The following is a 27943-nucleotide window of genomic DNA, read 5'->3' on the forward strand; positions in this document are numbered from 1 at the left end:
GCATCCAATAGTATGACATTGTCAGCCTGGGCAGGAACGAATTTTGCGGGCATCAGATGCGTCCTTTCAAAAAAAAAAAAAAGGAAGTTTATATCCACATTACTTTGGGTAAAAAATAAAAACAATCCATGTGAAATATGAACTGATTATTTTTTTTATTTTGTTAAGAATTATAATTTTAACATGTATGCATTACTAGAAATTCTAAACCAACACTGCATAATGAATTAGATATTTCTGGAGTGTTATAAACAAAAGATACCGCGACAGGTTACAAAAATATAGTCCTAGAATCATTAAGAACACCATATTTTTTGGGAAAAGAATTCAAAATTTCATATATATATATATATATATATATATATATATATATATTTAATGAGGTTAATCTAATAAGTAGGCCATAAATAAATCGAGAAGTTCGCGAGCTCGGCTTGTTATCACTAGGCTTGGCTCAATTTGTTTAGTAAACGAGCCGAGCTCGAGTTCGAATTTTTGGTTCGCTTGACAAAAGCTCGATTCGTTAAGGGAGACTCGCTTAGTAAATAACTAAACTTGGCCCGCCAACGCTCGAGCTCGTTTCGAGTTTAAATTTTTGACTCGTTCAGTAAACTAGCTGAGCTCGAACTCGACAAAGCTGGGCTGGGCCTGTTTGCAGCCCATTATGGTCCACTGGGTATTTTATTGGAAGAGGAAAAAGGGGGAAAAAAAGGAATGGTTTTAATGGGAAAATCAAAATTCCGAGATATGTTTCCCTTTCCCATGAGAAAAAGTCCAGAGCGGCATCCAAAACGGCACCGAGTACTCCAGTATATATATTTTTAAATTGGGTCGACCAAGCGATTTTCCTCCCAAACAAAAAACAAACCAACATCCCTAGAGAGAGAAGAAGACTCTTACGCGTCTCAACCCTCTCTCTCTCTCCGAGAAATCTCAGAGGTACGAAAACTTCTATCGCCTCTCGGTTCATCGATTATACCGCCTTGTTACGCTGCATTTTTTTCTTTCTTTGGTTGAGATTGTTGTAATCGCTTGGGTTTTTTCGAGTTGTGGAGTTTTTTTTTTTTTTTTGATTTTGTTGATTGTGTTTTTGGATGCAAGAAGAGGAACTGATTGACTGATTGTTGAGAGAGATATACAGATATGGAGCTGATATATACGTATATGTTGCATGCTCAATTGTTTAAAGTAAATTGATTTTTATTCTGTTTTTGTTTTTCTTGTGGTTTATTGAGTCGTGGAGGTGTTTTTGGTTACAATGATTGTGTTTTTGGGAAGAAGAAGGAAAACTGATTGACTGATTGTTTAGAGAGATACAGATAGAGAGCAGATATATGCATATGTATATGTATATACTTGTAGCACGTTCCATTGGTTGTTGGAAGTAAATTGTTTTTTTTTCCTTGTCTCGGTAATGATGTTTCTATTGTTTCCTGAAAGTAAATTGACTATAAAGTTTTGTTTTTGTTGCATTTGTTTTTGTTGCATTTGTTTTTGTTTTAGATTATTTTGGGTAGGTTTTTTTTACTGGTTTTGATTTCATTGCCTGTGTTGTTGGATACAAGAAGAGAACTGATTGCTAAGAGAGATACAGCTAGAGAGCAGATACATGCATGTGCATATGCATGTTGAATGTTACATTGTTTCTTGTGACTTGTGAGTACATTTTTTTGTCGGTAAATATTGTTCTATTGTTTCCTGAAAGTAAATAGACTGTAAGTAAGCGTCATACCGAAAGCAATTTGGTTGAGGGAGAGACTTTTTGTTATTGTTTTTATGTTTTGCTGTTGATATTTAGTTGATCAAGCGTGGCGATCCCTTTTCAAATTTAAAAAGTGTTGTGATCATACATTTGGAGTTTCTATTTTAGATTCTGATTTAGAAATGAATTTACCCTTGGGTAACTGTGGAAAGAAAGGAAATATAGTCATATGTTTAACATTGATTCATCTCCGGGAACTCTTTTCAGTCGGTATAGAAGATGGGAAATAATCTGAGAGAAAGAGACCATAAGTTTCTTGAAAGCAAATTGACCATTTCCCTCTTTTTATTTCCCATATGTTTCTTGAGAGTAAATTGACCATAAGTTTTTTCGTATGTCAGCATGGTATTTGGGTAAGGGAGAAATATATATTAACTTACACGGTAGTGTCTAAGAGAGAGTTATTCTTATTTTTGTGTTTTCCTGTTGATATTCAGTTGATCAAGCTTGGCAATCATACGGTTGTAATTATTAGTTTAGATTCGGATGCAGAAATGAATTTATCCTTCGGTAACTGTGGAATTTTTGGAATTAAGGAAAAAGAATTGTATGTATAGAATTGATTCATCTCCGGGAACTCTTTCCAGTAGGTATAAAGATAGGGAAATAAATTAATTCTACATGCATATAGACAAACACAAAGACAACCATACGGAGAGGATGCTTTAAATACGAATAATTGGGTGTTTTAGATTCATATTTTAAGGTGAAGTTCACTCCAGGATCCTTCATTAGGCAATTTTCTACACGTTCTTTCCCTTTTGATAGTGTTTTTTTGTTTCCTGAGAACCTTTAAAAAAAGTAGCTGTTTCTTTTTCCTGTTTGGGAACATCGGTACGAAAATGATTGGGTGCTATTGAATATCAGTGCGACCTTCTCCCAATTAGCATAACTGATCTAGGGTTCTATACAAAATGATTGAACAAGACTAGCATCTTATTGAGAAGAATTGAAAGGCAAAATGAAGAAGGATATGTTTGATTTGTGAGAAGGTAGCTTGCAGGACAACTATTTGAATGATCAAGATATGAAACCGGAGACAGTTGACTCCTCCCATGGCTTTTCGCTTTATATCTTCATGCATGTGTACGTATATATTATAGATGTAGATAAAAATATGCAAACATATGTACAGGTGTAGATACGCATTGATGCAATTATATGTTTATGTATGTGTTTATACTCCAGATGTATATATGGGTAGATTTTTTGATTGAACAAGGAGATATGTTCAATGAAGCTTAACAAATTATGTATATTCGACTGTATATAATTGATAGGCTGAGACAAAGGGGCAGACGTTAGGACACATCTATATTGTGTACTATCTTGAAGTGCTCTGGTGTTTCACATATTTTTTTTTTAACTTATAATTACTTTCCTCATTACATTTTGATATTGAATATCTTTTGGGTTGACTATATATCACCATTCTGTTGGATATTGCGTTGTCATTCCGCTCTGTTAGTTCTTTCCCTAATTAGATATCCAAGCAAACTTATGTTTCAAAATCCAGCCTGTAATTGTAGGTAAGCAAATGTGGCACCTATTGCGTAATGTGCTTTTGTTTTTAAGATAACTTTTTTGGACGGGTTACACAGAAGGACATTGATTTGGAGAGTGATTTAAATGATCAAATGCAGTTGTCTTTTTTATGTAATGAAACTTGAATGGGAGAAATAGAAATGGAAAGTGGAAACCTGTCTTAGTGGCACAAGTCGACAAAATGTTTGATTTGCGTATGAATGAGTTTGCTTGCATTTGAAGTATTGTACTAAAGTGGTTTGTTCTAACCTCTGGTAAACTCCAATGTTCCTTGAATGTTTTGATTACTTGGCGAAAAGAATTAAACATTGGGAATGAATGGCAAAATTGTGGGATTTCCAAACGACTAAGTGATAACTCAGTGACTGTATAGATTGTTTGGGGTATGTAATTCTCAACGAAACTTTAGTTCATCCTGCTATCAGTTCACGAATGTTTAGTTCATGATTACAATAGTAGGAAACTGCATGTGGCTAGGAATGAAATTGAACCAACCTTAAGCGTGAGGAGAATCCAACTGGTGTTATCCCTTCAACCACAATTCATGGGTCCACTGCTGGGTTCAGATCATAATTTGATATGAAAACGCAGATAGGACCCATGTGGTCGAAGGTGTAGCAGCAACATGACATGGCGGTTGTGCATTGAGGAGGCATGGTGGTACTCTTTAGTTGAAATACACACGAGGCATTTGTGATTTATTTTCTCTTGTACGGTTTCAAAATTTCTGTTGTGCAGTCTTTGCTTTTTCCTGATTCATGAACTTGAAAATTCACTCAAGCAAATTCATTCGTGAAGTATGTTTATTTCTCTTATTCTTCTAATGAAAATCATGACAGTTTTTTTGGAGCTCTGATTTGATTTTGTCTTCATTCGCAGAAATAGTTTGTAAATATTCCATTGTTTTGCTAATTGTGAAATTTAATATATTCATTATAGAGAGTTTTTTGTAGCAGCATTGAGACAGGCAATGGAGGAAAAGTTGAAGAAATAGGATAGGTACAATTTTATTGATTCTTGTTCCATTTTTTACCTAGAAACAGCTAGAACTGACACTATAGTAAAATTATGCAGGGATTAAGGTAAATCTACTGGTGAATTGAGGCTTGGAGTGGAGGAAACAATGGTGCTCAATTTTGATTTAAATGATCCACCTGCACCTGCGGAGAATTTGATTCCAGTGGGTGAGCCAATTGATCTCAATCTTACCATAGGCCTACCTTGGGAGAGCGGACTGTTGCAAATACAAACGACACCTGAGCTTGGGTATGTTGATGATGACGTTGTCATATGCTCCCCCAGAAGTTTTGTTGAGGTATGAAATTCCCTGCTGGTATCATGCTGTTTTTTTTAATGCTAATTGCTTTTCTTATTTCTTTTCCTTTCCTTAAATTTTTATTCTACTCCTCATCTTAAGGCCAGGGAGAATGCTAGAAGGAACCGTGGGGTGGTAGAGGTGATTGATGCAGAAAGGGATTTTCGAAGAGGCCATTCAGGTTCTTGGCAATAATTATTTACTGTACCATTTTACTTATTGAAAAACAATCTGTGCTCTATGTACTATGGTTTTTAGCTAAGAAGCACATTAACATGTGTGTTGACGATACGGGTATGGCGAACCTTCATAATTGTTGGGTATGGGTACGGGCCTACGGCTGTTGTACAACTATCACGAATTGTCATAATATAGAGCATGTATCACATGTAGTAATTACATGTCAAATAAAGGAAATAGCTAAATTACTTGGGGAATTATTAAACCAATATCAAATAACTGTTTAGCGCCAACCTTAAGGTGCAAATTAAAGTTTAACGCCATTATACTAAAGAACCTAGGACCGAAGTCTTTATTCTAAAATCATGCCAATGAAGTCTTGTCAACTTAGCTTCATCTCTTTATTAGGTACGCCTTCATATATATTGGGGTACTTCTTGGGTATGGAAAGTTCATAGGGAAATATCTCGGTACGTATTTCGTGTACCCAGTATGTGAATAGAAGTACCATTCCAAGCCCCAGTAGTGTACGGGTACAAGTACAGCATGGTTTTAGAAGTACCCGTGCGTCATAGACTCTCTTAGGTTATTGGTGATCTTGGATTTTGTTTTTGTGAGATTTATTGCTTTGATTATAGTCATTCATTGCAATGGGGCCTGAAATTGTATAACCATGTTTGTACGCGGCGTACAGTACTGATAAAAATCCTACCACGTGCAACCTAATGACAGTTGTTAAAAATCTTCTTCTGTTTTTTGTCAAGACGTAAGTAATTTGGAGATGAGGAGGGGTGTGGGAAGAAGATTTGACTCAATGTTCTAAATGGCGCTCCGCGCTAGTAGGGCGGAGACCCACCTCCAAGCGCCAAGCCGCCTAGGCGGCACCAAGCAATTCGGGGGGTTTTTATTTTTTTATTTTAACAAACCATTATCCAATCAAACTATATTTTATGTATCCATAATGCAAGTTTAAAGTTCTACATAATCATAATGCAAAGTTTAATGTACAAACCCAAATGAAATTAAGTAGTAGCAACTAGCAAATAAGTTGAATAAGACAATAAGTAGAAATAAACGAGATCGAAGATCCCTAATGCCAAGTTCAAAGTTCATCTCCTTCCTTTAACTCTTTTTCTCCATATCCTTCCAAAACTTGATCTCCATTAGTTTAATACTATACATTTTAGGCCGCCAAAGGCCTCCAAAGACGCCGATGACGCCGCCAAGCCCCGCCAAGGCCGCCAAGACCACCAAGGCCGCCGAGACCGTCAAGACCGCCAAGGCCGCCTAGGCGGCCGCCAAACACCGCCAAACCTCCCTGGGCGCCAAAACAAACGCCAAGGGGTATTGGCGTGGCGGCAGTGCACCTCCAAGCGCCTAGGCAGCCTCGGCGGCCGCCATTTAGAATACTGATTTGACTTATGAGCATGCTTTTTGATGTTTCATTCTTTTCGCCATATCAGCTCTCTTTTCTTGTTTAATTTGTTTCTTTATACAACTGGGGCTTATAACGTGCATTCTTATATTGGTATCACAGAATCAGCAGTGGTATTATTTCCTAGTGGCAACAACCGGCGCAAAGGAGGTTCAACAAAACGTGCAAATGTCAATGGTGACCTTTGGACAAACTTAGAAAGCAATGAGAAAGCCAAGGTGTGATGACTAACTTCTGGACGTTATGATAATACCATCCTTTTCCTTTATTGACATACTTCTTTTGGCCTGACGGGTATTATATTTTTTTGTCACTGGGATTGGTTATTTGTTTTATCGTTACTCACACCATGCTAGGAAAGGATTAATAACCGGTCTTGTACCTTTCATTTGTGGAGTTTTACTACAGACATTAAAGGAATTACCAAATATCGGGAGGTCATTTCAGTAAATGAAAAAGGCAAACTTTTAGGAAAAATTGAACTGTTAGGAGAAGCTTAAATAGATTTCAACTGATTTATAAAGGATAAATAAGAGGATGAAAATCACGTTTATGTGCAGAAGTTCTGAAGATAGGGTGGGGAACAGTTTTCTACCTAAGACATTAGATTCCAGAATGTGAAGAAGAATGGAAATGGATCCTTGCGGTAACGAATTTTTTTTTATTTTGACTGGGGTAAGGGGTATAAGTAAAAGTCGTTTTGTAGGTGAAAGATAGGGAACAGTTTTCTACCTCAGACATTAGATTCCAGAATATGAAGAAGAATGGAAGAGAAACCTTGCGTCTAGTTGGTTAAGTGAAAGTTGTTCTGTAGGTGAAAGATACTTATAGCACTATGCATCTAGTTGGTTGTAAGTGGCTCGATCTTCTCCTCTCTGTTCGCATCTCTTTTTTCCTCTTCTCATAAACACGTCAGATCTCTAAACAAGTGTAGATATTCCCATAGTTTGCAAATCTACGTTCTTTTTTCTTAGGCTCAATTGGAGTTTGGTCTTGATTTTCATTGGTTTGTTACAAATTTTATTCACATATTTGGCACTTCAACTCATGTAGTGTTGCCAACAAATGAATAATATTGGACTGCTGATTCGCAGAGTAACAATGTTTGTGAAGCTCTAGAAGTATACCAGAGTGTTCCCCCGCCAAAGGCACCTAGCTTTAGTTGCCCAGTTTGCATGGGCCCATTTGTTGAAGAAACATCTACCAAGTGCGGTCACATTTTCTGTAAAAAGTGCATATGCGGGGCAATAGCTGCTCAAAGCAAATGCCCAACCTGCAGGCGGAAACTTAAAGTGAAAGACACCATCAGGATTTATCTTCCCACAAGTGACTGAAGGAGGCTCGTGGCCTGTGGTGTCAGATTATGTGAGTTTGCTCCCCCCGTCTGGCTCTCTATTTCTCTCATGTCATGTCAACGTACTTTAATATTGGATTCATTTTATGCTTTTAAATTCCAGTGTTGCTAATCCCTTCTTGGTTACTTCTTTCAATTCCATTACTTCTTTAGTTATTTAAGTTTGCTCTCTCTCTCTCTCTCTCTCTCTCTCTCTCTCTCTCTCTCTCTCTCTCATACACACACACGCGCGCGCGCATATGGATGCTCATGTCACGTTGAGGTAATGCCAAATATGCTCCAAATATTCATAATAAAAACCAGTTGTTGCGTATGCCTTATTTTCATGCCTTTTTATATCCTCCACTGCGTATGCCTTATTTTCATGCCTTTTTATATCCTCCACTACCCAAGTTTTTTTATTGCTCTTGATACCTTTGAGTTGTGAAAGGCAATACATTGGTCGCTCACTTTTAAACTCATGTGAGACCAAAGTCTTGTCCATTTCTCTTTCTCTTCGATTATGTCATCGCTCAAGTTTGAAAGGAGAAAGGTATGATGTCCTTTAGATGTAAGAAGTGAGATTAGCCATGTACTTCTCCATGTTACGCTATGTTGATCTCTTTTGCCAATTATTTGGGACATGAGAGGGTTAATTTCTTCTTGATCTCATTCATTCCTATGGAGTGGATTCGTTTCTACTCCATTGATAGTTTCTTCTTTTTCAGGCGGTTAGGATTACTCATAAGATGCTATTGGTAGAAGAAAGCTAACATTGTTGCTTCACCATTGGGAAAGATCAACGGTGGAGCATATAAGTAACTACAGTTTCGATCCTTCGGTCGGGATCACTCATCCTATTTTTTGGGCTAGAGAGTTCTTATCGATGTTGTCTCAGCGCAAACTATCTTCTTCTTTTCTCTTCAATTGGTCCACAGTCCACACAACTTGGTTTTGTTTTTTGTTTTTTGCTTTTTACTTTTGGTCGACTCTCTGCTCAATTAGGTAGCAGTGTATCTTATTGGGCTTCTGACTTTGTATCGAGATTTTGTCTGTGTAATCTAACTGTGGATGGGCAAATGTATTTGGGCTGTTTGGTTTTAAATTTGTTTTCCTCATTAAATATGGAGTTGGATTCTGTTAGGGTTCTGAACCGGGATTTCATAAGCTAATTTGTAAAAGTATACTGTATTATCTACCACAATTTGGCTGAGAGAAAACTTGGCTGGATAATGGGTTGAATTGAATTTCCCATCTAAATAACTTGGCTGGATCTTTTGATTTGGGGGATTTGAGTTGGGTTGGGGTTTGGGCTCTCACTGTTTGGGAGAGAGGACAGGACAGGAAATTAGCTCCACTTAATCCTACTCAGCTATTTAACAGAGCAGTTCTTTTTTTTTTTTTTACAAAAGTGTGAGGTACTGCATTGATAAATCTAACGGCACTTACATAATGAAATTCATTACAGATAATTTGGACAAAGCCAAACTAATCATTTTTGGTTATACTCATAATAGATTTTGGTTATGCTCATAGTGGTTCTGTTATGTCAAAAGTTACGATGTTCCCAAAATGACCGGGGACACCGAAGTCATTCCCCTAACTAATACATAAAGAGAAAGAACTAGGTGATTGATTTTTTTCATCCCTATGCATTTTCTACTGAGTAGAAAATTCATATATCTTATAATACTCTCAAAAAGAGATACATTGCTAGCCAAGAAAAAAAGACAACAAAAACCCAGGCGATTCACAACTACAAGAAAGGACAGCTACCTCAGTCTTAGCTTTTCCTTATCCATTTGAACCGATGAACTTCGACCAGAAATGAACACCCTAATGAATTTTTAGCAAACCACTAATAGATGCATACTAATCTTCTTGAGCCCGAACAGTAAACAAATCGCCCAAAGGCGAATTTTATTACTCTCGCAAGGAGATATAAAACTCCCTCAAATCTTGCCCTAAATTCAGTCGCCCAAAAACCGTAGAACGGATCACAACCCTTACTGCCTCCACCACTGTTGCCACAAGGGCTCCGGCGATGGATTACATGCTGACAAACAACTCCGGTGACAGCAGAGCCCGCTGAATAGAGAGGGTCAGATTTGAGGGAGGAGAAAATGAAAAGAAAAAAACCATAGGGAAGAGGGGGAAGAAAGAGGAGAGTGGATGGAGGAGGAGGAGGTGGAGCCCGGGGAGGAGGGAGAGGGGCGCAAAATTTGTTTAGCAATTGGACAGATTTAAGATTGCAGAGGGTTAATTGAATAACTACTTAATACAGCAGTTTAGATGTCTAATTAAAGTTTAACAAAGATTGAGTGTCTGTTAGATATTAAAGTTTGGGGGTATTTTGAAATTTCCCCCACTAATTATAACGAAGTCAATTTCTTGGAGATTTGAAAGCATTTTCCCCAAAATTTGGTTTGGATATAATGTTTGTTAGCTTTTAATAAAGTGTTTAAATTCCAGAGATACCCCTTGTCCCATTTACTACATTAAAACGAAAAAATTACAGTACATCTACAATGACAACTGTCAGATCATCCACTCTTCCCTGAAGCAAAGAAGGTTAACATTGAAAGCATCAAGTACATAAAAAAAATTACCAAAAAACAAAAAAAAATGCCTCACCAAATCGAACCCATCAGATACACTCGTGAAAGAGAGTGGACAAGACTGCACCTAGCTGAAGCTGATTCCCACCTCAGACTGGAAAATCACCCCCATAACCACTGAATCCGTTGCATCTCTTTATATATGTAGACTGCGTTGTCATTTTGCTTTTCAATGTCAAATACCCTAGTCTAATATTGACGGCTCCAATAATTCGTAGAATAGTTATCCCGTTTTTTATTTTATTTTATTTTTTATAGGGAGTTGATTTTTTTTTTTTTTTTATTGAAGTTGACAAACAGGTTGAGCCGCCCCCTTCAAAACCGTCACAATATTAATTTTGAAGATTTTTACAGTAAGGAATTGTTGGTGTCTAAAGGCATTTCTAAGTTCTAACAATAATTTAATGTTCTTCTTTTATTCCTTTTGTCCGTAAATGATAGCTCACTACGAAAAGATGAAAAAATACTTCCTTATTGAAGATTACTGAAGACAGTGCCGTGGAGACTCTAAACAAATGCAAAATGCTTGTATTTCGAAGTCTCGAGTTATATTCAACGAGTTATATTGAAAAGGGAGGAGGAGCAAAACAAGAAAGGGTATTTCGAGGTCTCGAATCCGGGACTCAACGCACTCATGAACGAAGTAATTTCTAGGAGTATACATCAAATGATTATATTTTGATTTATTACGAAAGGGAACCCATAGAAATCGTTCTAGAATGGGTTTTAAGTACTTATTTTTTAAGAATGCAATTTTAAGTTAAAAAATAATAGATTTAATGAAATCTAAAAATATGCAGTAAGGAACTTGTTTGAAAGATCTCGATGAAATCGATCTTTTATATGTTACAAAAAAAATAAAAAATTTATTTTTCATTTATATTATTTTTGAATTTAAAAGTGTGAAATAAGTACTTATTTTTTAAAAATGTATTCTAGAATGGGGTTTTGTGTATATTTTGGAAGCCCTAGAAAGCAACCCCGTCATATTCTCCTCGGAAAATGCTCCGGCTAATTAACAGCCTGACGAAGGCTTTGATTAATTTTATGCTAGCTTGTACCAGTTTAATAATGGGCAAGTTTCCATCAAATGGTATATATATATTTTTTTATCATGAATTGGGAAAAATTATTTGGTGGTCTTGGGGTATTACTACGTAGTGTCCTTACACTCTCCTCTACCCCATATTTTTTGTGAGGCCCAGTATTAAGTGTATGAACCTTTTGAAAATATGTGGTGGAGAAGGGTGTTGGGACATCACGTGAAGATACCTCAAGACTATTGAATAATTACTCTATGTATCGGTATATATCATTATCTAAACACCCTATAAACAGAGTTGTGGCCTAGATCAACAAAGCATATCAATTGTTGGGATGTATGTTCTAAGTGTGATGCATTTTCAACATCTTTCTCGATATATTCTTTTGAGCTATGAATAAAATCTTTTCCTTACCGATAAAAAAAAAAAACTAATTGGTCAAAATAATTATATTCAGCCATGTGACCCTTTGGATATTTCTAACTAGGATATGGAGCAGTCCTATCTGGCCCGTTTTCAAACTCCTTACAAATCTACATCAATAATTGAGATCGTTCCCGTATTAACATAGACTTCTACTTTATGCTTGTATCATTTCAATAATGCGCACATTTCCAACAAATGGTATTCTTATAATGCGTTTTCCTCACATATTGTAAATATGTATATATACACTTATGGATTGGTATCTAACCTTATTTAAGCACCGTATAAATAGTCTATGGCCTAGAACAAAACATACCATTACCTTAGCTAGGCCACAACTTAATTAAGAGGAAAGATAATGAGGAAATCGGTAGAGCCCTCTTGATGCTTTTTCTTGTTCTTCTTTTGAGCTCACTTACCCTCTCTCTTTCTCAAGGTACGACATTCTGAAACCCTTACTTTATACTTTTGAGCTACTAGATTGGCAATTACTTGAAATTTGATAGCCCTCTAATTTATTACTAATGAATAAGCTTCGCATGAAAAGAAATGAAAAAAACGAAAAAAAAAAAACACTGAAGCAGTTTCTTGCTCATAAAAACTAATAGATGTATAGCTAACAGATTTCCTTATATTTGAAAGTTTCTTTTCATAGAATTCAATTTCCCAATATAGCATTCGTGTAATCACATTAATTTTTTTATGATGATGATATATGATATGTCTTATCCATCCATCTATTATATATACATATGTATGTATATCTAGCTAGATATAATGAGAATAAGTTATATACACCGGCGGTGTAAATATTTGTTTCCTCCAAATCAATTACGTACAATATTGCGTTACGTCGTCAAAACAGTAGTCTCAATTAATAAAACATGATGACGCGACGCAATGTAATTGATTTTGGGGAGACTTAGCCGAAAATCTCACGTATTTACACTTTTTGAGCTCAAGGACAACCATCTTTGCAATCAAACATAAGGATAAATTTGCCTATGAAAGTGTCTAAAACTCTATATTGCCTTATGAAAGTATCTAAAACCTTAGGGTATCCTATATATGAAAGTGTCCAAAATTCTAGGTTACCCTATGAAAGTGCTTAAACCATTAAAATCCTATAAAAATGTCTAAACATGTTTTGGCCTTATGGCTAAAAAAACTAAAAAAATTGAAGGACCTCAACTGAAAACTATTTTGCTGGCGTCCTTCTAATTGAAAACTATTTTACCATCCTTATGGCTAATTTTCCCCTGATGAGATTTGAAGGAAACAAATGTTTACATTGGCGGTATAAATAATTTAATAGAATATGGAATATGAACATTATTGTTTACAATTGATTTATGGACATTATATACTACTACTGTCTATAATTCTTTTCAATTAAATAACAATAAGTCTAGGTACACTACATTTAACCACTACATCATCCACTACATGTTTTGTAGGGTTCATCCTGTGTTCCAAAAAAATACAGAAAAATATTCATAAATTTTAAAATAATATATTATGGGGCCCTGTAAAAAATCAGCTCCAACAAATATCGGTAAATATTATTTATTGATTCGTAGGGGCGAAACGGTGCAGTTAAACAGTTTCGTCCCTACAAATTAAGAAATAATACTTACCGATATTCTTTGGAGCTGATTTTTTACAAGGCCCCATAAAGTATTATTCTAAAATTTATGGACATTTGTCTGTATTTTTTTGAGAGCCGGAGTGAGCCGTACAAAAAATGTAGTGAATGGTGTAGTGGATGGATGATAGTATATGTAGCATCTCTCAATAAATAATGAATTTCAGAGCAAAAATTGTGCCGATCTTGGATGCCGGTAGGACCAACTTCATTTGGCCGTCAGGTCTTTTCGAGCCTTCAATGCCTCTTTTACTTTCAAGAACAAGTGCGTTTTACACTGACGAAGAAGAATATTAAAAGCATACGCATCGGTCTTTTTAGATTTTAAACTAAATTACGTCTTATAAATCAACTTTATTACCTTAGCTACTTATTTTTAAAATATCTACTGCATTAGACTTTTTACTATCACTTTCTACTCAATTAAATATTTATACTTTTGTATATTTTCTTTATTTATTCTCAAATTTCTCTTATAATTAAGTATTTGCTCTTCATGGGGTTCTATGACTATCTTAGGGCTCGTACATGAGGGTCTTAGAAGTCAAAAATTAATCATGACCTTTTAGAATAAAATAATTAAAAAAATAAGATTTTCGTACCAGTTCAAATATATTGAAAATTAGAGCACTTATTAATTTTTTTAGTCATATTTCTTAATATATATAAACTGTCTAAAAAATTAAGTACTTTAATTTTCAATCCACTTAAATCGGTATGAAAATTTTATTTTTCTGATCGTTTAATCCTAAAGGGTCATAATTATTTTTTGGCTCTAGAGCTTTCATATGAGAGAAACTTAGAGTTAAAAATTAATTATGATCCTTTAGAATAAAATGATTTAAAAATAAGATTTTCGCACTGCTTCAAACAAATTAAAAATTGAAACGCTTAATTTTTTTGAGTGTTGTGACTCAAACAGGGCATTTGAAACAAAAATTATTAAAATAATGTTTGAAAGGGTGAAATGACTCTTATAATCAAAAGAGTCACCGTCGCAAAGTTACTTATTTTGCAAAGTAAAGAGGAATGAAGTGAGGCTGGTGCAGATCATTTTTTGCCCATTTCCGCGTTTTTGCTCTTTATTTTAGTTTAGAAATGTGTTTTCAAGAGCCACGTGCGGATGCTCTAAGGATTGTAGATGTGAAGAAACTAATGCTACTTCAGTTACCAGCGCCGCCTGCTCATGCCTTGTCCCATGTCCTACAAGATAAACGTTGGTTCAAACTTCAATAAATGATGTTCTAAAAATCTTCGACATACCTTTTGTTTTTCTATTTTCGGATCTCATCTCGGCAATGAACGGCTCTCAATCGTTGGTTGCCAAGATGAGATCAGAGCCGTCGGATACACAATCCAACGGCTCAGAGGTGCCCAGCACAGTGCTGTGCACTTAACTGCACAACACCAACCCAAAGTCCCCTTTTTAGATAACTTAGTTTGTGCACTTTGTTTGTTTTGTTTTGTTCGGTTAATTGGTTGCGTTTCTTGTCGGAGGTACGTTTCCTCGTCGTTATTTTCTTTCCTCGTTATTAATAAAGTTCTTCCAGTTCTAAAACAAAAAAGATTAGCAAACACAATACCTATTTGAAAAAAGATCAGATTAACAAAAACAGTTTAGGGTTCATCAGTTCAATTTTTTTCCCATTTTCCTCTTGCTTTTGGCATAAGTACTGGAGTAATAGAAGAAACTTTCATAAGCTCGTGAGTCGTGAATTTCAGAAGTCCAGGGAAGGTGGAAGGGCAAAACAAACGAACGGAGGAGGCAAAATTGAAATGCACAGGAGGGAAAAGTTAACTTTAAGGGGTATTTTGGTCTTTTTCATACGTAAGCTTTAGAAATTGAATGTACTCCAAAGCCAGTTCGCGACCAAGATCCCATGGAGTAGTTGGGTAAGGATTTTTTTCCGTCATAGTTTATACATCAACGGGGATAGGGGTGTTAGGGGGATTAGTAAGTTAATTCATAGATGGTTTGGAGGCTGTTCATAGCCCTGAAATCCTCCCGCACCCCTCGCGGGGCTCGAACTCCCGCTTCCACTGAGGAAGGCTTGGGATCACGCCAACGAGCGTTGGCCGTTGGGTTAGGAAATTGAAATAACAAATAAAGAAAAAGAGTGATTCCCTTGCTAACCCTCGCTGATGTATACCACGTCGAGGTAATGCCAAATATGGATACTCATGTCACACTGAGGTAATGCCAAATATGCATAAAATATCCATAATCATAGTTGTTAACCTACAATACATGATGATACATTCCTACGATTTGTATCGTCTCCTTCACCTACCATGTATCCTTGTTGTATAGAAATTCTACGATACGACCGTAAATCCTACAATTTATATGTGTATCCTAATTCGGTATGCATCGTAGGATTATTTATTAGAAAAAAGTCGGACCTTATTTCAAGAAGTGGAACCCCAAATGCATTAATCTAAATTGTTTGATCTAATTATGACATCTTTCAAACCATTTGATAGAAATTCAACCTCAATGTCTCTCTCTCTCTCTCTCTCTCTCTCTCTCTCTCTCTCTCTCTCTCTCTCTCTAAGAGTTTCGACGCTTAAGGTTTCTTGAGGGAGGGGCGGCACCTCCCCCCCCCCCTCCCCTCCCGCTGTCTCTCCCCTTCAAATCTATCCCCCTGATTTAAGTGAGCCCTAGCGTTGATGAAGCCGATCGTCACTAGAGTAGTCCATGTGTGCTCCTTTGACCGATCTTCCCCACCGTGTGCTCTTCTTTTTGATCATCCTACAGTTTCATCGACGTTATCAGGCCAGCACCGTTATGTTTTTGTCATTCTGGGTGTCGTATAGGTTCACGCCCTGACGACGGCGTAGTTTCTTGGGACGGAGGTAATAGTTGGTGGTGTTGTGTGGTGGGGTGTGGTTGTTGTTGTAACAACCCGCGCTAGCTGACCTGTTTAACCACGTGGCTCAAAAGGTTAACCTTGGGTTATACAGTAGCTGGTTGGAATCACTTTTAAACCACTTTAATTTCCATATTTTTTCCCGATGTGGGAAACTTATGCTTGGGTGGGTTCTCACACTCTCTCCATCTTTTAATGCAACGTCCTCGTTGCATTAGCCCAACAACCCCTGGTAGTCATAGTGTGGCACTTAACTCTGTATAGCACAATCAGTGTGCTCGTACCAGATTCTAGAGGTGGCCCCAATCATGTTGACTAGAGTTGTACTCTGATACCAACTATAACGATCCGCGCCAGCTGACCTATTTAACCTTTAGCTTAACCACGTGGCTCAAAAGTTAACCTCGAGTTATACAGTAGTTGGTCGGAATCACTTATAAACCACCTCAATTTCCATATCTTTTCCCGATGTGGGAAACTTATGCTTGGGTGGATTCTCACAGTCATGGTGATCAAGTTTCCGTTTCGTGGTCTTTGCTGTGTCTCGACTGCACTGAGGGTCTTGATCGGCATTTTTTGGGCAGCTGGACTTAGGAGTATAGATCTGTTGTTTGCTCTTAAGTTTTGCTTTGGTTTTTTGTTTGACGTTTTTTGTTGGTTTTCTTCCCCTACGTGGGACTTTCTTTCACTCGTTGTGGTGTTGTTGTGGTGGGTTTTCAATGTCGCCTTGATGGCTTTTTGAGGTCGGAGACAAGTCTTGTCTGTGTGAGGTCTTGAATGTTCGTTTGTGAGTTTAGACCTCCTTTTGTGGTTGCTTTCCTCCCTCACTGGGGTTGGCTACCTGTTCCTGATGTATGGTTTTCATATCAATGAAAGTACTTCTAAAATTTGACCCAAAAAAAAAAAAAAATCCCTCAATGTAGGGCTTGTATGGAAAGAGGTTATTGCTTCGTTTGCTCCGATATATGGAATAATGCCCCAAGCATAGGGCTTAATACGTTAGTTGAAGCATGATAATCCGGAAATTCGAGATCGTACCTAAGGGAAAAATTAATACGGCTTTGTTGGATTTGTAGATGCAAGCAAGGGCTTTCGGCTTTTAGACAGCCAACTTGGTTTTACGTGCATAGTGGAAATGAAAAGGGCTAAATTGAAAAGCTAATAAACTAAGATAAAAGACAGGTCAGGTCTAGGAATTACTAACACTCACGACTCAAGTTAAAATTGCATTTCTTACCCAAATACGCAATTTAGGATACACAATTAAGGTTTCCGAATCGGAAAATAGAATGGTTCGAACACCAAGCTAGCTCTAGAATTTATTTAGCAAATGCCTCGTGCGTCAGAGCTCCAAGTATCATGTGTGGTAGGTAGGCGATGCTCCTACCTACACATGATCAAGGAGATTAACACCTTAGCGATTTGACAAATAAACCTGAACCCCACATCAATGATCGAAACCAAAGGTTTAAACTTTATGGTGAAAAACGCAATTCTACTTGAGGCATGAGGTGCTAATCACCTCATGACCTAACCTTGGAAAACTACTCACCCATATCTAGAGAGACAAGAGCAAGCAAAAATCTACTTAACATAATGAAATAATAAGACTTGAAATAAACTAGAGATTAAGATAGATCGGAAGCAAATAAACAACTTTAATTAAAGCGACAATATCAAAAATTAACAACTAAAGGCAGAAATTAAAATATTCAAAGCTGAAAATGAAGAACACTCAAGAACAATGCAAAGAGATTCAAAATTTATTCTAGATCTAAAAATTGTACTATTCAATCTATTCTACTTGTTTTTTACAAAATGATGTCACAAGCTTTTTATACTCCGGGGATCCACGCGCAGAATATACTGTGAGATACTCTGAAGATTCGCTCCTAAGGCCCTCGGCATCGATGGAGAAGGGCTTAGATTGCTACGCTAAAGGCTTCGGCATCGATGGACTATAAAACTTTGCATCGATGCCGAGTGGCTTAGTACTTGACTCCTACGAACCTCGGCATCGATGGAACATATTCCTTTACATTGATGCCGAACCCAATAACACGGTACTTGGTCTGTTCCTCTGCCTTGCCTTGGCACTCCTAGTCGTCGGGTCACTTCTGCCTTGCCTTGCCTGGGTAACTTCTGCCTTGGCAATTCTGCTTGATCTTGGTTTGCTTCTGCCTTGGCCTTAAAATTTCCTTTCTTTGGCAATTCACCTACAAAACAAAACTAAAACATTCTACAAGCAAATATCGTTAACAATAGCTAATTAGTACTTAAATTAAACTAAGACTAAACACTAGCGCACCCTACATTACATTCTCGGGTGCTTATCAGTTATACTTTGATTGTGTTTTGCCCAACTTTTCTTTCACTCACAAAGGAAATATAAAGCCTTAATGTGATAGACTCCAATTGAGGAACTTGAAATTTTGCATTTTAATTTTTTTTTAAATATAAGGATAGTTTGTTGGTATTATAATTATTTTTATCTACTTTTTAATTGCATATTAATTATGATTAACGTTGTTGACGCATAAACCAAATTTAGTATTTTGGCACAATAAAGTTAAGTCTAGACAAGTCCAATTAACAAAATCCAAAGATGGAAGATATTATGGAAGAAGATATAAATATCTAGCTAGGTTTTTGAAACTCTAAAATATCTAGCTCTAGAATATTCTTGTGAAATATTTAGATTTTTTTTTCTGAGAATTAGTCACATGTATACTTCTAGAATTACCTCAAAGTTTTATCTTGTATGACAATATCTTTGTACTAGAGCTTTTCATGGCGTAGTATAAATAGGTATTAGTTCTAGCCATTTTGTACCAAGCTAAAAAAAATTTGAGTTCAAGTGTAATACAAATACTCTCATTTCCCACTCTTGTCTTTAGTATTCTCCCTTTTCCAAAAATTTTGTCCAAACTAAATAATAGAAACTACTACTGCCTGAAAAGCAAATGTTTTGCTTATCGACCACACTACTGACCTTGCATTGTATTGCTCAAAAATTTTGGGGGTCATGTTTTTTATTTCTGTTTCTCAGTACCTAAGGTGGGGCAATTGTCACCACTGCAGGCAACCCGGATGATTGCATAAATGCAACTCGTTTCGGTATAATATTTGAAAAACCACGTGCTCTTTGCAGTTTATTCCTGGAAGAGAAGGAGGCTTATCTTGCCTATCACCAGATTGCACTTAAAGACTTTCATTTCTTAACTTGCAATATTAACGCCGGGTGTGGCTTCAGTGGGGGCGCTATCGTTAATTTAGATGCAAAACCACGTGCTTTTTGCAGTTTTTCCCTGGAAGAGAAGGAGGCTTATGTTCCCTATCACTAGATTGCGCTTGAAGACTTTCACGTCTTAACTTGTGATATGAATGCCGGGTGTTGATTCAGTGGGGGCGCTATCGTTAATTCAAATGCAAAAGTTGTTCGAATAAACCAAAGTTTTGCTCATGGAGATTTTGGATACTATACTTTGGTGGTTCCTTCGGAGTTTGCTTGTAGGTTGATGCTTGCGTACGTGAAGCTAGGCAAGCCAGGGTTCGTGAAGAATGAAGGAGTTCCCAAGTTTTGAATGACTAGTTATTACCCAAATTTGATTATATCTTTCGCTCAAGTTTAAAAATAGAAAGAGATGATGTCCTTTAGATGTAATGAGTGTGTTATTTTGAATGACTTGTTATGACCTAAGTTTGATGTTCTTTAGATGTAATGACTTGAATGACTTGTTAGTATTAACTAAGTTTGATGTCCTAAGTTTGATTGGTCCAATGGGTTTTTATCCTTGCTCTAGTTTTTGATTGACTTGTTATTACCTAAGTTTGATTACGTCAATCTATTTTTCTATATGTTACGCTATGTAGCTCTCTTTTGCCAAGTATGTGGGTAATGAGCGGGTTAATTTCTTCTTGTATCCCATTCATTCCCGTGTTATGGAATCGTTTCTACTCTATTGATAGTTTCGGCCTTTTCTGGCGGTTGGATTTTACCTAGGGCTGTAAACGAATCGAATCGAGCCGAACCCTGTTAAGTTCGACTCGGGTTTGTTAAGGTACTAGTTCGGCTCGAGTTTGATTCGAGCTTAAACAACTTGGCTTGAGTTCGGCTCGGTAAAATTTTTCAAGGCTCGGGTTCGACTCGGTTGGGTTCGTTAAGGTTCTAGTCTGGCTCAAGTTCAATTCGAACCTGAATATCTTGGCTCAAGTTTGGCTCGTTAAACTCAAAAGAATCAAGCTAAGCCGAATCGAAGCTCAAATTGAGCTCGTCAAAACTCGGGTTTGGTTTGGCTCGACTCATTAAACTCAAGCGAACCCAAACTCTCTCATTGATTGTATAGAATTTGGGAAAAAAATAAGTATTGAATTATATATATAATCTTAAAAAAATTTATATTTACAAATAGACCCTTATTGAATTATTAATTAAATTTAAGTATAAGTTCGCGAGCCTAACCGAGCCGAATACCGTTAAGCTCAAGTTCGGCTCATTTACAGAACGAGCCTAGAATTGAGGTTCAGATTCAATTCGTTTAGTAGACGAATCGAACTCGAACGAGCTCTTACCGAACAGAGTCTCGAACAGTTTGCGAATGATTCAGTTCATTTAGAGCTCTAGTTTTACCCATAAGATGCTATTGGTAGAATAAGGTGGTGTTCCAACTAAATAAAAGGAAGGTTTTAGAAAAAAAAAGGTAATTTCAAGATCAAAAATCATCTATTTACATAAATAATTTTTCTACCAATATGGATCTTGTTTGATAGATTTCATTGAAATCTTTTATACGGTGCAAGAAAAATCAAAAAAATATTTTTTATTTTCATTATATTTAAATTTAAAAATTAAAAAAAAAGAAATTTTAGAAAAAGAATGTTACCTAGAACACCACCTAAAGCTAACATTGTTGCTTAACCATTTGACAGATCAATAGTGGAGCACAGAAATAACTACAGTTTTGACCCTTTGGGCGGCGTCACTATCCTATGCTCTTTTTTTTGGGCTCGAGAGTTCTTATTGATGTTGACTTGGCAGAAACTGTCTCCTTCTTTTCTCTTCGATTGGCCCACACAGCGTGGTCTTTGTTTTTTGTTTTTTCACTTTTGGACACCTCCGTAAATACGTATTTTTCTTTCTTTTTTATTTTTTATTAATACTTGTATTGGAGTTGACAAACAGGTTGAGCCGCCCTACAACACCATCACAATATTAATTTTGAAGGTTTCTACAATAAGAGATTGCTGGTCTCTTGTGACTACCCGCATTTTTCCATTGTCTCAAAATAAAATATATTTTCAATAATTAAAAGTCCTCTAGAAAAATATACATGGTGAACCTAAAATCCTCCAAAATGATATAGTTTTCCAAAGAATTTCTAAAACTAAATTTTTCAATACTCCAACTCGAGTCCCCATTAACTTGATCCCGCACCTAAAAGATATAAAAGGGCTAGGTAGTATATGCAATACGAGGATAATAAATGTGGCTTGCAATAAGAGTATGCTCAACAAATGAGGATAACAAATCAAGCCCAATCAATTTGAAAAAAGAATTCATTCGTAGCCTCACAACCGGTTCATCTCGGTAACATTCCAAGTACCACCCAAGTCAAATCTGTTTAGGCACAGGATCTCATAAATACTCTGGACTCTCTGTAGGACAGTCAACCATACTTCTGTGACCTGGTGGGCTTGTACATGTATCAATCTGTTCTATGGCTTTCAGTTAAACATTTTCTGTGTCACGATACAAAAAGTGACAATAATCTAATCAATAAGCTCAGGGATCAAAGGCGTACAAATACGTGAGAATTAAAAGAACACCCTTTGCAAAAAGATTTAGCTAAGAATGTATTGCACACTACCCGACACCTCAAATTGTGGTTGTAAAATATGTGTATCACCTCAAGAATGACGCCTTAAAATTATATGTCAACCAGACTACAGTTTGCCGATGATTTTGTTTGCTCACAATCTCTTTAGCATTTTCTCAAAGCCAAAAATGCTACTGACCATATAAATGCATAAGTTTTTCTCACTCTCATGTCAAAACTCCCTTACACTTTAAACATATATATTACGAGATATCCTGTCATAATAGGAGAACTTATTATTCTCTCTTCTTTCTTTTTTTAAATCACACATGGCAGGAGCAATAAATTACATATTGCCCTGTACAAGTCCCATGCATAATTTGCCGAGACATCTATCCTCTCTCCTTCTTCCTCTTTTTTTTTTTTTTTTCAAACGGCAAAAGCTCAATAAATTACTAAATTAACCCCAAATTAACGGATGTTACACGTACGTCTAAAGGCATTCCCGAACAATAATTTAATGTTCTTTTTTTATTCCTTTCGTCCGTAAAAATGATAGTCCACTATTAAAAGATGAAAAAATGATACTCCGTATTAAGGTTCACAGAGACTCAAACAAATGCAAAAAGCTTAACCAGAGAAAAAACAAAAACAATCTAAGTTTTGCTATGGGTTTTTCTGCAATTTTTTTTTGTCCTTATTCAAATTTTTTAGTGTTTGTTCGTTCTGCGTCAAATTTTTGTGAATTATTTGCTTCGTCTTGGAAAAGTAAATCAAATGATTGTTATTCAATGAGTTATATTTGAACCTTTACTTGTATTCAATGTGTTATATTGAAAAGGAAGGTGAAGAGTCTGTTTGATTAGCGAGAAAAATATAACGGAAAGTGAAAATGAGAGAAAGTGAAGTAAAGAAAAAGAAAGAGAAAATGTATATTTTTTTCTCACATCCGTTTGATTAAGATGAGATCGTTTTGCAAGGAAATAAAGAAGTCAGACTAATTATTGTTCATTCTAGAAAGAAAATAAAATTTCCCTACACTTTTTGTGAGGAAAATTAAAACAAGCTTGCTAGCTTTAGAGGGTTATATGAAAAAGTTTATTTTCTACCATTTTCTAGGATATTCTTGCTAAGTGAACACCAAAAAAAGTATATCTTTTTTCTTTTTCTTGCACTTTGTACCACTATCTTGCTAATTAAACGAACCCGAAAGGAGTATTTCGAGACCCGACGCACTCATGACCTAATTTCTAGGAGTATATCAAATGATTCAAATATATTTTGATTAGCTAATAACGAAAGGGACAATATTAATGTTTTGTGTATATTTTGGAAGCCCTAGAAGGCAACCCTGTCATATTCCCCTCAGGAAAGGCCCCATTAATTTTATGCTTGCTAGTACCAGTTCAATAATGGGCAAGTTTCGATCAAATGGTATTTTTTTTTTAATCATGTCTTTCCCACGAATATTCTCATGCATTGGAAAAATTATTTGGTGGTCTTGGGGTACTCACACTCTCCTCCACCACACATTTATGTGGGATCCAGTGCTAAGTGTATGGACCCTTCGCAAATGTGTGGTGGAGGAGGGTGTTGGGACATCACGTGACGTTATCGCAAGACCACTAAATAATTACTCCATAGTTTGTTGTTGTTATCATTATTTTTATCTACTTTTTAATTGTATATTAATAATAATTAACGTAATTGAAACTTAAATTAAATTTAGTATTTTGTCACAAGAAAATTAAGTCCAAACATGTCTAATTGACAAAGCTCCAATTGACAAATTCAAAGATGAAAAATATTAATTATTGAAGAAGATATTAATATCTAGCTCTAGAATATTCTTAAGAATATCTAGCTAGAGTTTTTTTTTTGAGAATTAGTCACATGTGTAATTCTAGAATTGCCTCAAAGTTTTTTTATACTAGACCCTTCCATGGAGTAGTATAAATAGGGATGGGTTCTAGCCATTTTAAACCAAGCCAAAAAAAAATTGAAAACAAATACTTTCATTTCCCACTCTTGTTTTTAGTATTGACTAATGCTCAGGTTCTTTGATTGTCCTATTAGGAAATACGTGAAGTATGTTGTAACGGTAAGATCACTGGGTAACCAAACACTATATTGGAAAGTAGATGTTTTGCTTATTGACCCCACTACTGACCTTGCCTTATGCAAGGTTAGATTATCCAAAAAATTTGGCAAGGGTTGGACTGGGTGTCTCAACTGTTGGCAACCCAAAGATTTGCATCTATGCTGCTTGGTCTGGTATTTTTTCTGAAACTCTTGCTCTTGAGAGTTTTTCCATGGCAGACCTGGACATTGTGTTTCCCTCTCATATGCACCTATAGACTTTTTTGTTCTTAACCTTCAATTTAAATGTTGGTTGCAGCTTTAGTGGAGGTGCTTTAGTTAATGCAGATAAGAAAGTAGTTGGTATCAATCAAGGTGTTGCTAGGGGAGAATTTAGGTACTACACCCTTGCTATTCCTGCGAAGTTTGCCAGGAGATTTTTGCTTCCGTACGTGAAGCAAGGCAATAGGGGACTCTTGAACAATCAGGGAATCTACGAGGGAGCTGAGTATATCTTGTTATGAATTTTGAAGTTTGTAATGACTTATTACTAGTATGAGTTTGATGGACCTAAGTAAAATATTTCTCTCCTGTTTAGAATTTGAAATTTGTAATGACAGTTTGAATTTGACTACTTGCAATTTTAGTAAGATCTTGAACCTTTATTTGTATTCAATGAGTTATCTTGAAAAGGGAGGCGCAAAATAAGAAAGCATAAAATATTGTGGAAACTCCGTAACAAAAAATTCTAAACTTTATGTCCATTTCAAAACCGATTGGCAATGAGTGGAGGTCCCAAATATTATTAATTGATCACTCATTCCACTCTCAAGTAATATGAGCCATTATTTCTTTAACATTAGTCTAATATTGACAGCTCCAATAATTCGTAGAATAGTTGTCCCGTTTATTTAATTTTTAACTTGTATTGGAGTTGACAAATGGGTTGAGCCGCCCCTAAACCCCTCACAATATGAGTAATTTTGAAGATTTCTATAGTAAGAGATTGCTGGTGTCTAAAGGCATTCCCTAACAATAATTTAATGATTTTTTTTAATTATTCCGTCCATAATTTGATAGTCCACTGCGAAAAGATGAGAAAATGATATTTAGGTTCATGGAGACTCAACAAATGCAAAAAGCTTAACAAGAGAAAAAAAACAGAATGGGGATGCTGGCCGGGGCATCCTTTACAGAGCGGTGTAGAGGTCGATCCGGCCGTTCATCTCGACAATTGATGGCTCGGATTTTAATTGAGCAGTGGACGATTCAGATTTATATACATTCAGATTCAATCTGATCCGTTCATACTGACATTAACGACCATATCGACCGCTCGACACCACTCTACAGGAAGATGCTCGCAAGCATCCCCTGTCCGAGAAAAAAACAAGAGGAGAGGGTTCTTGAACCTTACTTGTATTCAATGTAGTATATTGAGAAGGGAGGAGCAAAACAAGACAGGGTATTTCGAGGTCTCGATTCCCAGACCCAACGCACTCATGAACTACTTTCTAGGAGTATATCAAATGTATATTTTGGAAGCCCTAGAAAGCAACCCTGTCATATTCCCAGAAGACTTTTATTTATTTTATTTTATGCTAGCTTGTACCAGAACAATAATGGGCAAGGTTCCATCAAATGGTATTTTTTTTTACTCATGTCTTTCCCACGCATCTAGTAGATATACTCACGCATGAAAAAAGTTATTTGGTGGTCGACGCTGACACGTAGTATTCCAACACCCTTTCTGTCGCACATTTTTGTGGAGCCCAGTACTAAATATACGGACCCTTTGAAAATATGTGATAAAGGAGAAGTGTTGGAACATCATGTGACGGTACCCCAAGACCACTGAATAATTACTCCATGAATTGGTATCTATCACTAACTATTTAAACACCCTAGCTATGTTCTACATCAACAAAGCATACCATTACCTTCATAGGAGACTGAAAGCTAGAGTCTAGACAACAAATTTAGAGGAAGGATGATAAGGAAATTGGAAGCCCTCTCCATGCTCTCCTTAACTCTTGTTTTGAGCTCACTTGCCCTTTCTCAAGGTACAATCTTCTGAGCCTCTACTTCATTTTTGAGCCAGATTGGCAATTAATTACTTGAAATTTGGTAGCCCTATACGGTCATGAGTAAGCTTGTCATGACAGTATAGGATACAAATTTGACTTGTCTGATGATATCGCTTCATCCTCTTGCTTCGTCTCTCGAACTGTCTGAGATCGGTTAAGCACTCTGCTTCATCCAATGCTCCATGAGCTTCTTATGGAGTATAGGATGGGAGCTTGAATCGTCTTGATATCGCTTGATCCTCTTGTCTTTCATATCCGGTACGTTGTTACCTTTTTTACATGTAGGCAATAGAAATTGAAGGTACTCCAAAGCCAGTTCGGGACCAAGATCCCATGGCCGCAGAAAAAAAGACTAATCACTAATCTTTTCTTTGTAGTTGGGTCAGGAAATTGAAATAACAAATAGTAAAGAAAAAGAGTGATTCCCAATCAGGACCTAAAATACCCGAGGTCACTTTCTGGTTAACAGTGTACCTAGCTTTTTAGCTGGACGAGCGCGCATCAGATCGTAAAGAAGTTCTATTTTCCATAGACGTGGGACGGAGGAGGATAGGTTGATCAGGAACTGAGCCACATATATAGGTCGATCGAAGACTATTAGACGATCAGCTGCAGCTGCTTCGATCGATAGCCCTGAATAAATCCGTCGGAGTTGCAAGCGAGTGGGTTTAGGAATGGGAACTCACTCTTGTAGATTAAGATTCGGATTCCAGCAGAACTCTACGAGGGATCATCGCGCGTGAAACCTCTGTAATCGATCGATAGGAAACCTCGAAGCTGTCCGGGGCAGGAGAAAGAGTCTTGCATCTATCTCGAGTTGCTCCCTTGATCGATATTCTATCCCTCGAAGCTTCGCTTCGAGCATGACAGCCAGGAAGGAAGTCGCTCGCTAGTGCACCTCGCCTACTTCAACATAAAATCTCTCTGGTCTGCAGCATGGGTTGTAACTTCCCCAGGGAGACATACTTCGGGTTGCGGAAATTCATCCTCTCGGGGAGACGCAAATGGGAGCCGTAAAGACGAAGGGATCGTGTTAATATAAAGCCTTAAATTTGAGCCTTCTTACATCCAGAACAACCCACCCCCAAAGCGGGAGGGGAAAAAAAAAAGGCACAACTTTGTTCACTTGGGGTTTGCAGAACCACCATCCCTCTCGGCATGTTTATCTTTAAGTTCTTGTTTCACATTCAAGAGCTTACTTCGACTATTTCATACTTAACTCCTTTTCATGATGAATGAATTTCAGGGCAAGAAGAGTGCCGACGTTACATGCCGTTGGAAGAGCCGTGCGGGGACAATCCGGATACGAATTGCTACCTTCAAATGGTAAAATCCGGTCATGGCGTACCGGGGAAAATATGGGACTGTACATGTATTCCGACTGCTCCGCCTAGTTTCGACTACTGCGCATGCCTTGCTCCTTGTGATGCTTAATTGCTTCAAACTACAACAACTACTTCTTCTTCTTTTTGGGATCATGTGGAGCAAAATGTGTGAAAATTAAGGTCGTTAGGTGCTTCTTGGTTAGGCCTTGTTGGAGAGTTTAGTTTGTGATCTTTTGTTGTTAGTAAATTTTTTTTTTGTTCTGTTGGTGGTGTAAACCCAGTTGTTAACTAATCCAAATGTGCAGTTGTAATATCACCGCAAAATTAAACGCACGACCAATTTGGTCCGGGGGTTGGGATCTCTTGGACAAAGAAAAACTATAATTTTTCTTTGTCATAATGGTAATATGTTCATCGATAGAAAACACAGATACACGAGATAATCATCTAGAAATAGCATCTGT

General features: G+C 36.7%; 1 protein-coding gene across 8 annotated transcripts; it reads left to right on the forward strand.

The window, feature by feature from the left end:
• Positions 1 to 710: 710 nt before the first annotated feature.
• LOC131318112 (uncharacterized) lies at positions 711 to 27795 on the forward strand. Of its 8 annotated transcripts, none has more exons than XM_058347936.1 (7): positions 711 to 939; positions 4247 to 4306; positions 4382 to 4622; positions 4725 to 4803; positions 6340 to 6455; positions 7332 to 7602; positions 8299 to 8675. In XM_058347936.1, the coding sequence occupies exons 3-6, from the start codon at positions 4431 to 4433 to the stop codon at positions 7569 to 7571; spliced, it is 627 nt and encodes a 208-aa protein (XP_058203919.1). In that variant the 5' UTR covers positions 711 to 939; positions 4247 to 4306; positions 4382 to 4430; the 3' UTR covers positions 7572 to 7602; positions 8299 to 8675. The 8 variants fall into 8 exon arrangements, with proteins under 8 accessions (XP_058203919.1, XP_058203917.1, XP_058203922.1 ...); XM_058347934.1 differs by having other exon boundaries at positions 785 to 939; positions 4264 to 4306; XM_058347939.1 differs by having other exon boundaries at positions 785 to 939; positions 4264 to 4306; positions 4390 to 4622.
• Positions 27796 to 27943: the final 148 nt, after the last annotated feature.

This window comes from Rhododendron vialii, chromosome 2a, assembly GCF_030253575.1.
Source record: "Rhododendron vialii isolate Sample 1 chromosome 2a, ASM3025357v1".
Taxonomy (NCBI): Eukaryota; Viridiplantae; Streptophyta; class Magnoliopsida; order Ericales; family Ericaceae; genus Rhododendron; species Rhododendron vialii.